The sequence below is a fragment of the Actinia tenebrosa genome, unplaced genomic scaffold, assembly GCF_029948245.1.
Source record: "Actinia tenebrosa isolate PJP-AT-01 unplaced genomic scaffold, QUT_ActTen_1.0 PGA_scaffold2__45_contigs__length_23673736, whole genome shotgun sequence".
Taxonomy (NCBI): domain Eukaryota; kingdom Metazoa; phylum Cnidaria; class Anthozoa; order Actiniaria; family Actiniidae; genus Actinia; species Actinia tenebrosa.
In genome coordinates this window covers 16622441-16634850 of record NW_028292579.1, presented here as the reverse complement: position 1 = coordinate 16634850, position 12410 = coordinate 16622441, and the positions used below count along the sequence as shown (strand labels likewise).

The 12410-nt window shown below is 35.3% G+C and overlaps 3 protein-coding genes and 1 long non-coding RNA gene across 5 annotated transcripts in view; 3 read left to right on the top strand and 1 right to left on the bottom strand.

Annotated features, from left to right (window-relative positions):
• Positions 1 to 1053: 1053 nt before the first annotated feature.
• Positions 1054 to 12410, bottom strand: part of LOC116300065 (uncharacterized) — a 33377-nt gene continuing 22020 nt past the window's right edge. For both annotated transcript variants that reach the window (XR_016120539.1, XR_016120538.1), the window contains 2 exons: positions 2475 to 2582; positions 1054 to 1194 (listed from right to left, as the gene is read on the bottom strand). This is a non-coding gene — a long non-coding RNA (uncharacterized LOC116300065). The remainder of the gene's footprint in view (positions 1195 to 2474; positions 2583 to 12410) is intronic.
• On the top strand, positions 4251 to 5435 carry LOC148909431 (adenosine receptor A3-like). The gene has a single exon (XM_089033605.1). The coding sequence runs from the start codon at positions 4251 to 4253 to the stop codon at positions 5181 to 5183; it is 933 nt and encodes a 310-aa protein (XP_088889731.1). The 3' UTR covers positions 5184 to 5435.
• Positions 8327 to 11583, top strand: LOC116288545 (adenosine receptor A3-like). Its single transcript, XM_089033604.1, has 2 exons — positions 8327 to 8872; positions 11254 to 11583. Exons 1-2 carry the CDS (start codon positions 8327 to 8329, stop codon positions 11581 to 11583), a joined length of 876 nt encoding a protein of 291 aa, XP_088889730.1.
• Positions 8879 to 10926, top strand: LOC148909430 (zinc finger MYM-type protein 2-like). The gene is made up of 2 exons (XM_089034389.1): positions 8879 to 9673; positions 9763 to 10926. Exons 1-2 carry the CDS (start codon positions 9237 to 9239, stop codon positions 10730 to 10732), a joined length of 1407 nt encoding a protein of 468 aa, XP_088890515.1. The 5' UTR covers positions 8879 to 9236; the 3' UTR covers positions 10733 to 10926.

Here is a 12410-nt window from a genome sequence, read left to right as displayed (position 1 = left end):
GTCCAGCTGAATTTGAAAATTTGCACGAGCACAGAACAAAAACAATAAAATCTATAGAATTTCTATTAATTTATAATTAAATATTCTATGGATTATTATAAATATTCTATGGATTATTATAAATATTCTATGGAATATTATAGATATTCTATGGATTATCATAGATATTCTATGGATTATTATAGATATTCTATGGATTATTATAGATATTCTATGGATTATCATAGATATTCTATGGATTATTATAGATATTCTATGGGTTATTATAGATATTCTATGGATTACCATAGATATTCTATGGATTATCATAGATATTCTATGGATTATTATAGATATTCTATGGATTATTATAGATATTCTATGGATTATCATAGATATTCTATGGATTATCATAGATATTCTATGGATTATTATAGATATTCTATGGATTATTATAGATATTCTATGGGTTATTATAGATATTCTATGGATTACCATAGATATTCTATGGATTATTATAGATATTCTATGAATTATTATAGATATTCTATGGATTATTATAGATATTCTATGAATTATCATAGATATTCTATGGATTATCATAGATATTCTATGGATTATTATAGATATTCTATGGATTATAATAGATATTCTATGGATTATTATAGATATTCTATGGGTTATTATAGATATTCTATGGGTTATTATAGATATTCTATGGATTACCATAGATATTCTATGGATTATTATAGATATTCTATGAATTATTATAGATATTCTATGGATTATTATAGATATTCTATGGATTATTATAGATATTCTATGAATTATCATAGATATTCTATTGATTACCATAGATATTCTATGGATTATTATAGATATTCTATGGATTATTATAGATATTCTATGAATTGTTATAGATATTCTATGGATTATTATAGATATTCTATGAATTATTATAGATATTCTATGGATTATTATTACTGCAGCCTATCTTCAAATTCTTGGTGCTGTAGAGCCACAAATGACAATGCTTAGACCATATATAAATCTATAAAAACACTACAATCTATATTCAATTTTCTCATCATAGGATGAAATCTAAATTATGATTCTCAATAGCTACCAGTATTAATCTAGCTGTCGTTAGTTGTAATTGGACTTGGTTGTTGTCAAGAGCATGTCATTCCAATAATTTTCAGTTTGTACAGAAATCTGTAGAGAAATAAAGAATGAATAACAGATTTAATGAATCCACCCTACAGGATATTCATTTTATATTGAGAGTCCTTTGGGTGGAATAGTGCCTCAGTAGGATCAGACACTCCGCTTTCCACCCTTCTAGATATTCATTTTATATTTAGAGTCCTTTTGGTGGAGTAGTGCCTCAGTGGATCACAAACCCCCCTCTCCACCCTAAAGGATATTCTTTTTATTTTTAGAGTCCTTCGGGTGGAGTAGTGCCTCAGTGGATCAGTCACTACCCTCTCCACCCTTCTGGATATTCATTTTATATTTAGAGTCCTTTTGTTGGAATAGTGCCTCAGTGGATTGCAAACCCTCCTCTCCACCCTTCTAGATATTCATTTTATATTTGAGTCCTTTTGGTGGAGTAGTGCCTCAGTGGATCAGTCACTCCCCTCTCAACCCTTCTGGATATTCATTTTATATTTAGAGTCCTTTGGGTGGAGTAGTGCCTCAGTGGATCACAAACACTCCTCTCCACCCTTCTGGATATTCATTTTATATTTAGAGTCCCTTGGGTGGAGTAGTGCCTCAGTGGATCACAAACCCCCCTCTCCACGCTTCTGGATATTCATTTTATATTAAGAGTCCTTTTGTTGGAGTAGTGCCTCAGTGGATTGCAAACCCTCCTCTACACCCTTCTAGATATTCATTTTATGTTTGGGTCCTTTTGGTGGAGTAGTGCCTCAGTGGATCACAAACCCCCCTCTCCACGCTTCTGGATATTCATTTTATATTAAGAGTCCTTCGGGTGGAGTATTGCCCCAGTGGATCAGTCACTCCCCTCTCAACCCTTCTGGATATTCATTTTATATTTAGAGTCCTTTGGGTGGAGTAGTGCCTCAGTGGATCACAAACACTCCTCTCCACCCTAGCTAAAGGATATTCATTTTATATTTAGAGTCCTTTGGGTGGAGTAGTGCCTCAGTGGATCAGACAATCCCCTTTCCATCCTTCTGGATATTCTTTTATATTTAGAGTCTTTTGGGTGGAGTAGTGCGTCAATGGGTCAGACACTCCCCTCTCTCCACCCTTCTGGATATTCATTTTATATTTAGAGTCCTTTGGGTGGAGTAGTGCCTCAGTGGATCAGACTGACAAGTGGCACAAATGAACAAACGAGCATGCGAGTGCACATTATATTCACCTGTAGGTGAATATAACAGCATAAGAGGTTAATTGTGACCAATGAGTGCACTTGATTTATCATATTCTCTTGCGTAAAAATACTAATTAAAATTAAAAGTTACCTTGAAATATTGTGTATGTAATCTGTAATATCCGTCACTCTCCCTGCTTCTACCATCCATCTGGGTGACAAAGAATAAGAAGTGCAGACAAGTACCATGGATATCATTCTTTAAAATCAAAGATAAATAGATTAGTTTCATTCATTCCTTTTTAAATATAACAAGGTTCACAGTTAACATTTTCATGTTTTGAGTTTGTTTCTTTTCTAGTAGTAGTAGTAGAAACCTTTATTTAAACAAAAAAGTATAAAAAAACAGGGTACTAGTCCATTCAGTGGCAAAATGCCCCTGCTATCAAAAGGAGCCCTGTTAAATACACATACACAACTTACAATAAATAGAAACTAAAAAAAGTTAATATGATTAAAATGTAATACTATTTACAATATAGTTTCAATACTAAATCTAATAATGTAAGTACCTAACAGCTAATATATAAAGGGTTATTAGACCTTTCCCGAATTCGCCAGGACGCCCACGGAACAAAGGCCAAAAGCCGAGACCTGAAACCAAGCCGACCTCGACCCGTGGCCATCACTCCGCGAGCATCCAAGCGAATCCGGGAAAGGCCCAACAACCATCAACTATGATCGTAGACTATTAAAAATTATACATCCATGATAGTAAAATGATTTCTTAGCCAACTCAGTTCTTACCTCGGTTCTTACTTAAATGTAACATATTGCTTTGTCTAGTGAACCTGTTGTGTATAGCATTATTAAAATTAAAATAATTTCTGAAAAATTGCGGACAAGCTCCCATTAATACATTTCTTAACAAGTTTGAACACGTGGTCATCACGCCTACTTTGTAGGGTGGACCAATGAACTACATCTAAGGCCCTATCACTCTCGCCTATTCCAGTAACTATCCTTGCAGCACGCCGCTGAAGTCTTTCTAAAGATGTAGAATTTCCAATACCACAACACCCCCAAACATTATCACAGTATTCAAGAACAGGGCGAATAAAAGACGTATACATGATATTCGCACAGTGTAACGTTAGATTATTCCTTATGCGCCCTAGCATACCCAGCCTTTTGCCAGCTTTAGATAATATATACTGGACATGGGAATTCCACTTTTTAAGACACCTTCTATAAAACACTACTTGTTAAGGTTATAATATCATTAATAGGGATAAATGTTGTTGTCGTTTTTGTAAGTATTTTTCACCACCATTTTCCATTATCATCATTATTGTTATTTCACTATCCTCACCACCACTATCATCATGTCATCATCACTTCCACCAATATCATCATCATCATCATTATTTCACCATCATCATCATCACCGCCACATTTATCATTGTCATTTCACTACCATCACCACTACTATCATCATGTCATCATCACTTCCACCAATATCATCATCATCATCATTATTTCACTACCTACTCAAAGAATCACAATAATGGATCTTGCCAAAAAAAGGAAAATTTGTTAAACAATTCTATGAGTTCATAACATAGAACAAAGTAATACCAACATTTACTTAGCAGATGTGAACCCACCTTGCTGCATAATAAAACAACTGGGGGAAAAATAATAAAGATGCCATAATAATAATGCATGTAATTTATATCACTTAGCAGGAGACCTTGACACTTTTATTGAAGTGTCAGTGCGATGATGAAACGTTTTATTATTATTGACTCAACAATATGCTTACTTTGACTTTTAATATTAAGATCAGTTTTTTTACTGTTTACTTTGAGTTCTTCTTTAATTCACGACATATTAGGTGCACTGCATTCATGGATTTATTTCACTGATGACTAGCCGTAATATAACCAATCCTTCCTCGGTTCTTCCGCCGTTAATTGGAGATCATTTTTTCCTTCCTCGCAATGAACATGAAGATAACTTTATACTTGCCCTGATCGTTATCAACGCTGTTATGGCAGCTGTAACCAGCTGCAGTAATGCTGTGGTCATTTACACCATTTCAAGAACACCTTCTCTACAAACTCCCTCCAATATTCTTATTCTTGGTCTCGCCATTTCAGATTTTAGCCTTGGTGTCTTCGTACAGCCTTGTCTAAGTTTCCGTCTGTTTTCAGAGTTGGAATACAACCTAAGGCTTTATTACTGGTGTAGGTTAATCTATCTGGCAAGTGCATGGAGTCTTTCTGTGGTTTCCATCTTGACATTGACCATGGTTATTGCGGATCGATTCCTCGCCATCCACTTGCACTTGCGATACCAAGAACTGATTACAACCAAGCGCTACATGATCATTCTTGGAATCATTTGGCTTGTCTCGCCATGGTTTGGCGCATATAATGGCATGCACGATACAGACAGGGCGATCCGTTTTGTGTACATCGCTTCACTGTCCTTGCTAACAACTTTGAATGGATATTTTATCTTCAAGATTCATCGTGCAATTCGCAGGCACTCAGTTCAGATCCAGGTAAATACGTTGGGCCAGGACATGCCAAGGCATAAAAAATCCGTGAAAATCATGTATTTCATGATTGGTGCATTTGTAGTGTGCTATGGACCTTATTCTGCAATCATGGTTGCCAGACAGATAGTGCCAAAGAGGACTCTAACCGTTCATCTTTGTCTGATTAGCTTCGCGACCCTCTTGATGTTCAATAGTGCACTAAATCCAATAATTTATTTCTGGAGAATCGAAGAGATGCGAAATGCTGCGCTGGTATTATTGCAGAAGACACGACGATGTGGGAACATGAATTGAACAGTTCAAGAAAAAAACTTGATACGCCTGTATCCAAACACATTTTCAAAACTTTTATCGATACCCTGAGACAACCTCTGTGCCAATCAAAGTCAGTACACGGCTAACTCACAGAACGAACCCTAAATTACAACCTCGGGGCTGATCAAAGTTAAGGCAACACTCGCAGATCCAACTCTGAACTGAATCTCTGGGTTGATCAAAGTCAGAACACAGCTTACTCACAGATCAAAGTCAAGGCGTGCACTTAGAATCTCGCTTTTTTAAGGACGTTTGCAGGCATTGTTTTACTAATTCAGTGACTCCCATTTTTCTCTGTCTTAAAACTAAGATGCTACCAAAATCTACACCATATTTAAATCTAAAAAATCTGTTTCCGAGGGAATGATTGACACCAAACTTACGAAAGAAATCCACCTTTTAACGAATTCGAATTCTACGTATTTTGTCTGTATTGCACAGATTCAAAGTTTCATAAATAATTATCATTACATGCTTTGAATTCAGAAATCTTAAAGAAAGTTTCATTTGATGGCCATAAATTTCATTTCTGTTTTTTTTTTTAAGTGTTATTTTGAAAATTTTGAAAATTTAGATTACGCTATAGCGTACTTCTTTTTCTCGATGAATACCGCATTTGCTAAGCGTATAGCAAAAAATCCAATTCGGTGACCCCCATCTTTAATTCCATTTTTTAAACAAGAATATGTTGGGGTATGTATACGCCAAATTTAAAGAAATTCTGATTGCAGGGGGTTCAAAAACAAGTTTTCAATGAGAAAATAATAATATCAGCCGAGTTCGTTTGGTTTAGAGACTGTTCTAATGCGATCTCACCTGAATTCAAGTTAATTCAGTATTGGAAAAAGTGAACCTGCCGGGGTTATAATGATTCAGTAATAATAGTGAACTTGATTGAAGTCTCAAAACTTAGAGCTCAGCACAGGTGCTTTGCTACTCTGGGAGACCTACAATCGTAAATATGTAGACGAATTCTAGATGCTCAAAGACGATAACTGGAACACACATTCGAACCAATAAATATTGAATGCCGATCAGTAGATTAAAATTATATATATCATATAATAATCCATAAAATACCTATATTTCTCCTTTTCGAAAAACTGATATTTTCACATGTGAAAATAACATGTTATTTTCACATGTGAAAATATCGTTTCCATGTGTATTTAAGCTATTAGTTTATAAATAAAAACTTTTTATAAAATAATAAAAAGCTTGTTAAGTTGATTTTATGGTGAGAGATCTTTTCAACACTCGAAGATAAATTTCGTATCTCTGCGCGCCCATGTAATATCCTCTATATCAAATATACAAATAAAAATATATGTATGAATATATATGTGTGCATATTTTAAGCGTGCCCGGGTTCCCCCATTGTTTTCCTTTTCGCTTATATATACCATGCACCTTTCTTTATCTTTCTTTATCTTTATCTTATTTATCTTTCTTCTTATTCTTTATCATTTTATCTTTGTATTTAGTCTTGAAAAGTTCTATTTTTACTGAACAAGACCGAAGGGTCGAAACGTCTAATAAAGAATTTCATGGACGGCTAGAAGTTGATGTATTTAATTTATTATTATTATTATTATTATTATCATTATTAGGATTAATTTTTACTAAATAGATTTTATGGTTATACATTAGTAGATATATTTTTATTATAGTATATTTTATTATAGTTTTTCTTTTTCTCTTTTTTTTTTATTATTATTATAAATAGATATATTTTTTATTGTAGGATATATGAAGAGATAATCTATACGTCGTATATATCTATACAGATACCAAATACATGTTTTTTTTCTTAGTGAAGAAATTTAGTACCTAGCGGAATAAATAATACTTTTTATTATTATCATTATTATTATTATTATTGCTATTATCACTATCACTATAACTATCATTATCATTATCATCATTATTTATCATCATTCAGATTTTTATTATCATTATTATTACTACTATCATTATTATTATTATTATTATTATTATTATCATTATTATCATTATTATCATTTTTTTATTATTAGACGTGTATAATAAATATAGGTATATATATGTAATAATAAAGGTGAATAATTCAATTAAATAGATGAGTAGAAGAGTAGAGGAATCGAGTGCGACATAATCCAGTACACCGTCTCAACAACATATATATGGTACGCTCCCAACTGTGTCTATCCCCACACTCATCATATTAAAAATAGTAAGTAATGGCATATAATTGGGATTCTAGATATATAGATAAGGCTGATATATGCGGAGTAATAAAGCAAGGTTTAATTAGAATTGTTAACTAACCATAAATGGGTACCAAAGTAAGATAACGTGTGTTTGTGTATTAAACCGTTCAGTTCTAAATTCCGCATTCCTGAGTTTACATCTTAACTCAAGCGGAATAGTTCTGATACTGAACTAGGCATGTCTTTTACCACAAATTGTTCATTTCTCGCGCGCTGATTGGATATTTTCTATGATCAATAAGAGGTCAGAAAAAAATGAGCTGATGTCAACGAGCGCGCGCTCTTTCCGTTGGTTTTTAGATCACTAAAGACATTTTTGTGCGGTAAAAAACAAATCGTGGTCCCGTATATCGATCCCTTTCCTCCCTCAATGCTGCGAAAGCTGTTGGGCCCGATAACATTCCAAACAAACTACTAAAGGACTTCGCGCCTGAGTTGGCCTCTGTAGTTCAAGGCATTTATAATCAGTCACTGAAGGAGGGTTTCACCCCGTCACTTCTAAAGTCCTTAATCGTCACCCTCGTCCCTGAGATGGCCCCACCCATATCAATGGAGAGCGATCTACGGCCAATCTCGCTCACCTGCACACTAGCCATATTCATGTAGGGATTCATTTGCAATAGATTACTGCCACAACTAGATGCGAAAATCGGCATACGACAGTATACACACAAAGGCCAAAAATCATTCTACGAAATATATGGCGTTAAACTTATCCAAAGAAGGCGCAGATGTGAACAAACTGCCAATATCATTTCCTGGCTAGTTAACTTAACAGAATTCTAGAACCTTCTTCATTTGAAGAAGAGCGAAGATCCTACTTCACAACAACAATTTCACAAGCTCGTATAAGATCACGATTTTATTTCACTGATGACTAGCAGCAATATATCCAATAATTCCTCGGTTCTCCTGCCATTAACTAGACATGATGTTTTCCTTCCTCGCAATGGACATGGAGATACCGTTTTGCTTGTCATGATCGTTATCAACGCTGTTATGGCTGTTGTAGCCAGTTGCAGTAATGCTGTGGTCATTTACACCATTTCAAGAACACCTTCTCTACAAACTCCCTCCAATATTCTTATTCTTGGTCTCGCCATTTCAGATTTTAGCCTTGGTGTCTTCGTACAGCCTTGTCTAAGTTTCCGTCTGTTTGCAGAGTTGGAATACAACCTAAGGCTTTATTACTGGTGTAGGTTAATCTATCTGGCAAGTGCATGGAGTCTTTCTGTGGTTTCCATCTTGACATTGACCATGGTTATTGCGGATCGATTCCTCGCCATCCACTTGCACTTGCGATACCAAGAACTGATTACAACCAAGCGCTACATGATCATTCTTGGAATCATTTGGCTTGTCTCGCCATGGTTTGGCGCATATAATGGCATGCACGATACAGACAAGGTGTTCCGTTATGTAATATTTCAAATCCGACAATGAGGACAGGACGGGATTTCAAGTCCGCGCAATTAGTTCCAGTCCGAGGCGAAGCCGAGGACTGGAACTAATTGCAAGGACTTTGAAATCCCGTCCAGTCCGATTTGGAGGATTTGAAATGACTTCTCATACTCATTAATTATTCGGGAGGGATGTTGTTTTTATCTTGTATTTATTTCATTGTATATGATCTTCGCTCCATTCACCTAGTTGTAATAATGACAATCTTTTGTTTTGTAATGGTTTTATTTTGCTTTCGTCCTTTGGGATTTCTTAAGATAAATGCTATCTGAATTACTTATGCAAATAGCAGTTATTTTTCTCTGAATGTATTCATTTCAACATGGCTTCTCGTCAAAGAGACAGCGATGAAGAAGCGGAGCTTCTACCTTTAAAACGCTTTCGAAAAGTGAAAAGTCAAGCCCAAGAAGAAGAACTTTTGCAAAAAGCTGTGCCAATTTCAACCCGTTACAAGAATAACTGGGCTGTGAATATTTTTGAAGAATGGAGGCAAAGTAGAGAAAACAAAGTGGCAAGTTTGGAGTCTACCTCCATGGATGTCTCGCTAGAGAGCATTCAAAATTTGGATATTGAGGCATGGGAAACTACGACAGTTCCATCCCTAAACTTCTGGCTTGGCAAATTTGTTGAAGAAGCAGCAAACAAGAAAGGTTCGCCATATCCTGCTCGTACGCTTTATCAGCTTATCGCTAGCCTTAAACGCCACCTAGAGTCGAAAAACCGAAACGACGTCAATATGCTTGACAAGTCTAACATGTGGTGAGTTAATTAGAAACTTTCTGTTTATTTGCTTTACTTTGCACATGAATAAAACCTTATATTATTCTAACTGAACGTTTTTCTTTTAGTTTTTCTGGACTGAGAAAAATTCTGGATGCAGAGATGAAAAGTGTCCACGCCGAAGGGGTTACTAATAGAAAGGAAGAAAAAGAGGTGATTACAGAAGAAGAGGAAGAGACGATGTGGAGGAAAGGAGTACTAGGCCAGTCAACAGCTAAGATTTTGCTTAATACAGTGTACTTTTATAATGGTAAACTATTTGGCATGCGTTCTCAAGAACATAGGCAATTAAGGATTAGCGATATCGAAATAGAAGGCGATAATACCATAATTTATCGTGAAAATTCTTCCAAAACATTTCATGGTGGCATAGCAGATTTGAAAAAGAAAGCGAGAGTGATTAAACATGTTTGCCACGAAAAGGGCAATGAGAGCCACGAGCGTTGCTTGGTTAAGATTTATAATCGGTATTTTGACCTCGTAAACAATCTTCGTGTTAAAGCAAAAGGTTTCTATTTTCAGCCATATAAGGACGGAAAATTTGCGTACAAAAACTGTGTTGTAGGAATTCATACTCTCAATGAAATTCTTCCTAGTTTGTGCTTGGCAATTGGCAGTAAAAGGAAAACTAGCCATAGTCTTCGCGTTACATGTGTTAGCAAACTGTTTAATGCAAGTGTTGACGAAAAGCTTATAAGAAGCAGAAGTGGTCACGTTAGTGATGCTCTTTTGGCATATGAAAAAAGTAGCAAGGAGCAGGAGCAAAAAGTTTCTAACATTTTGAACCCACCAGCTCAGCCAAAACAGGTTTCATCTGAGTCAAAGAATGAAATTAAGGGAAGTGAAATTAAGAATGATATAGAAATGCCTGTATTTGATATCAATGAATTAAAATCTATATTTAATGATATCACTGGTTATGAGCACGAAGCTCAGTTAAATGAAAATACATGTTCTAATTTTTGGAGCTTTTCTTCTGACGGGCCTATCAATATATCTGGCAACTGTAATGTTACAATCAACCAGTTCAAAATCTAGCTTGCGTTTGAATGAATGCTAAAACTTATATTTATACTTATAGAAAATGCTAAGTTTACGATAGCAAATTGTTTTGAAATTTCATTAATATCTAAGTAAGTTGTTAAACGAAGTGTTGAGTATATTTGCAACTATTATTGATTATAGTTTATTGGTAATAACTTCTGAAATAAATGCTTGATGAATTAAATTTTCTGTTTTCATCTTTCTATATATTGACTTGATTCAATGCTTGGACTGAATTAATTTTGTTCCAGTCCTTGGACTGAATTAATTTTGATCCAGTTGTTGGTCGACTGAATTAATTTCTTTTGTTCCAATTCATCAGCCCCACCTCTTCCCTGCTGATATCAAAACCCTCCCCGGCTTTAAGACACTTGACCTAGTTTCAAGATACATCATGTGACCAGGTACGAGGTAATCGATTGGCTAGTTACCTTATGAATAATTAATGAGTATGAGAAGTGTACATCGCTTCACTGTCCTTGCTAACAACTTTGAATGGATATTTTATCTTCAAGATTCATCGTGCAATTCGCAGGCACTCAGTTCAGATCCAGGTAAATACGTTGGGCCAGGACATGCCAAGGCATAAAAAATCCGTGAAAATCATGTATTTCATGATTGGTGCATTTGTGGTGTGCTATGGACCTTACTCTGCACTCGTGGTTGCCAGACAGATACTGCCAAACAGTACCCTAACCGTTCATCTTTGTCTGATTAGCTTCGCGACCCTCTTGATGTTCAATAGTGCACTAAATCCAATAATTTATTTCTGGAGAATCGAAGAGATGCGAAATGCTGCGCTGGTATTATTGCAGAAGACAAGGCGATGTTGGCACATGAATTGAACAGCTTAAGAAAAGAAAGATACACTAGGAGCACAGCATTTTTCAAAAAATTATCTATACCCTGAAACAACGACGATGTGGGCACATGAATTAAACACTTTAAGAAAAGACTAGATACGCCTGGAGCCGAAAAAACACCTTTTCAAAACTTTTATCGATACCCTGAAACGATCTCTGTGCTGATCAAAGTCAGTACACGGCTAACTCGCAGATCGAACCCTGAAACAACCACTGGACGTCTGATCAAAGTAGAACATCTTTGACTTTTCAACTCCTAAAATTTTATCTTGCAAAGTAAGCTTCAATTTCGTTTTCGTTTTCGAAAACCGGGGTGAACATGCTTTGAAAGCAAATGGTTGACTCCCAGTATATCATCATAACACCTGCTACACCGGTTTTAATTACATATCACGCTTTTCATACACACTGCGACTATTCTGCGGACTATATTACTGTGTTCATTTCAGCTTAAAGTATGGGTTACTAGATACATTGGAGTCCCTGAGTATGGATAAATTCACGGAGTTTTCAGGGAGGTTAAGTGAGTAATACAGTGAAGTACAATGCTAGATGCAGATAACAAGACAATCATCTAAGTACCGTACTAAGTTTAAAAAAATACTGTCCAGTACTAGAGAATATGTTACGAGTGTAAAACTAAACTGCAACTGAAATCAAAGGAAACCTAAAAAAAATAAGATTCTGAGAAACAAACTCATAAAAATGCGAATAATCGTCTTTGTTACTAAAAGTTCTTGAGATAAATGCTTTGCATTGTGAACGTCGCAAACACTGAGTGAGATCTTAAAAGATACCCACAAAAAAGG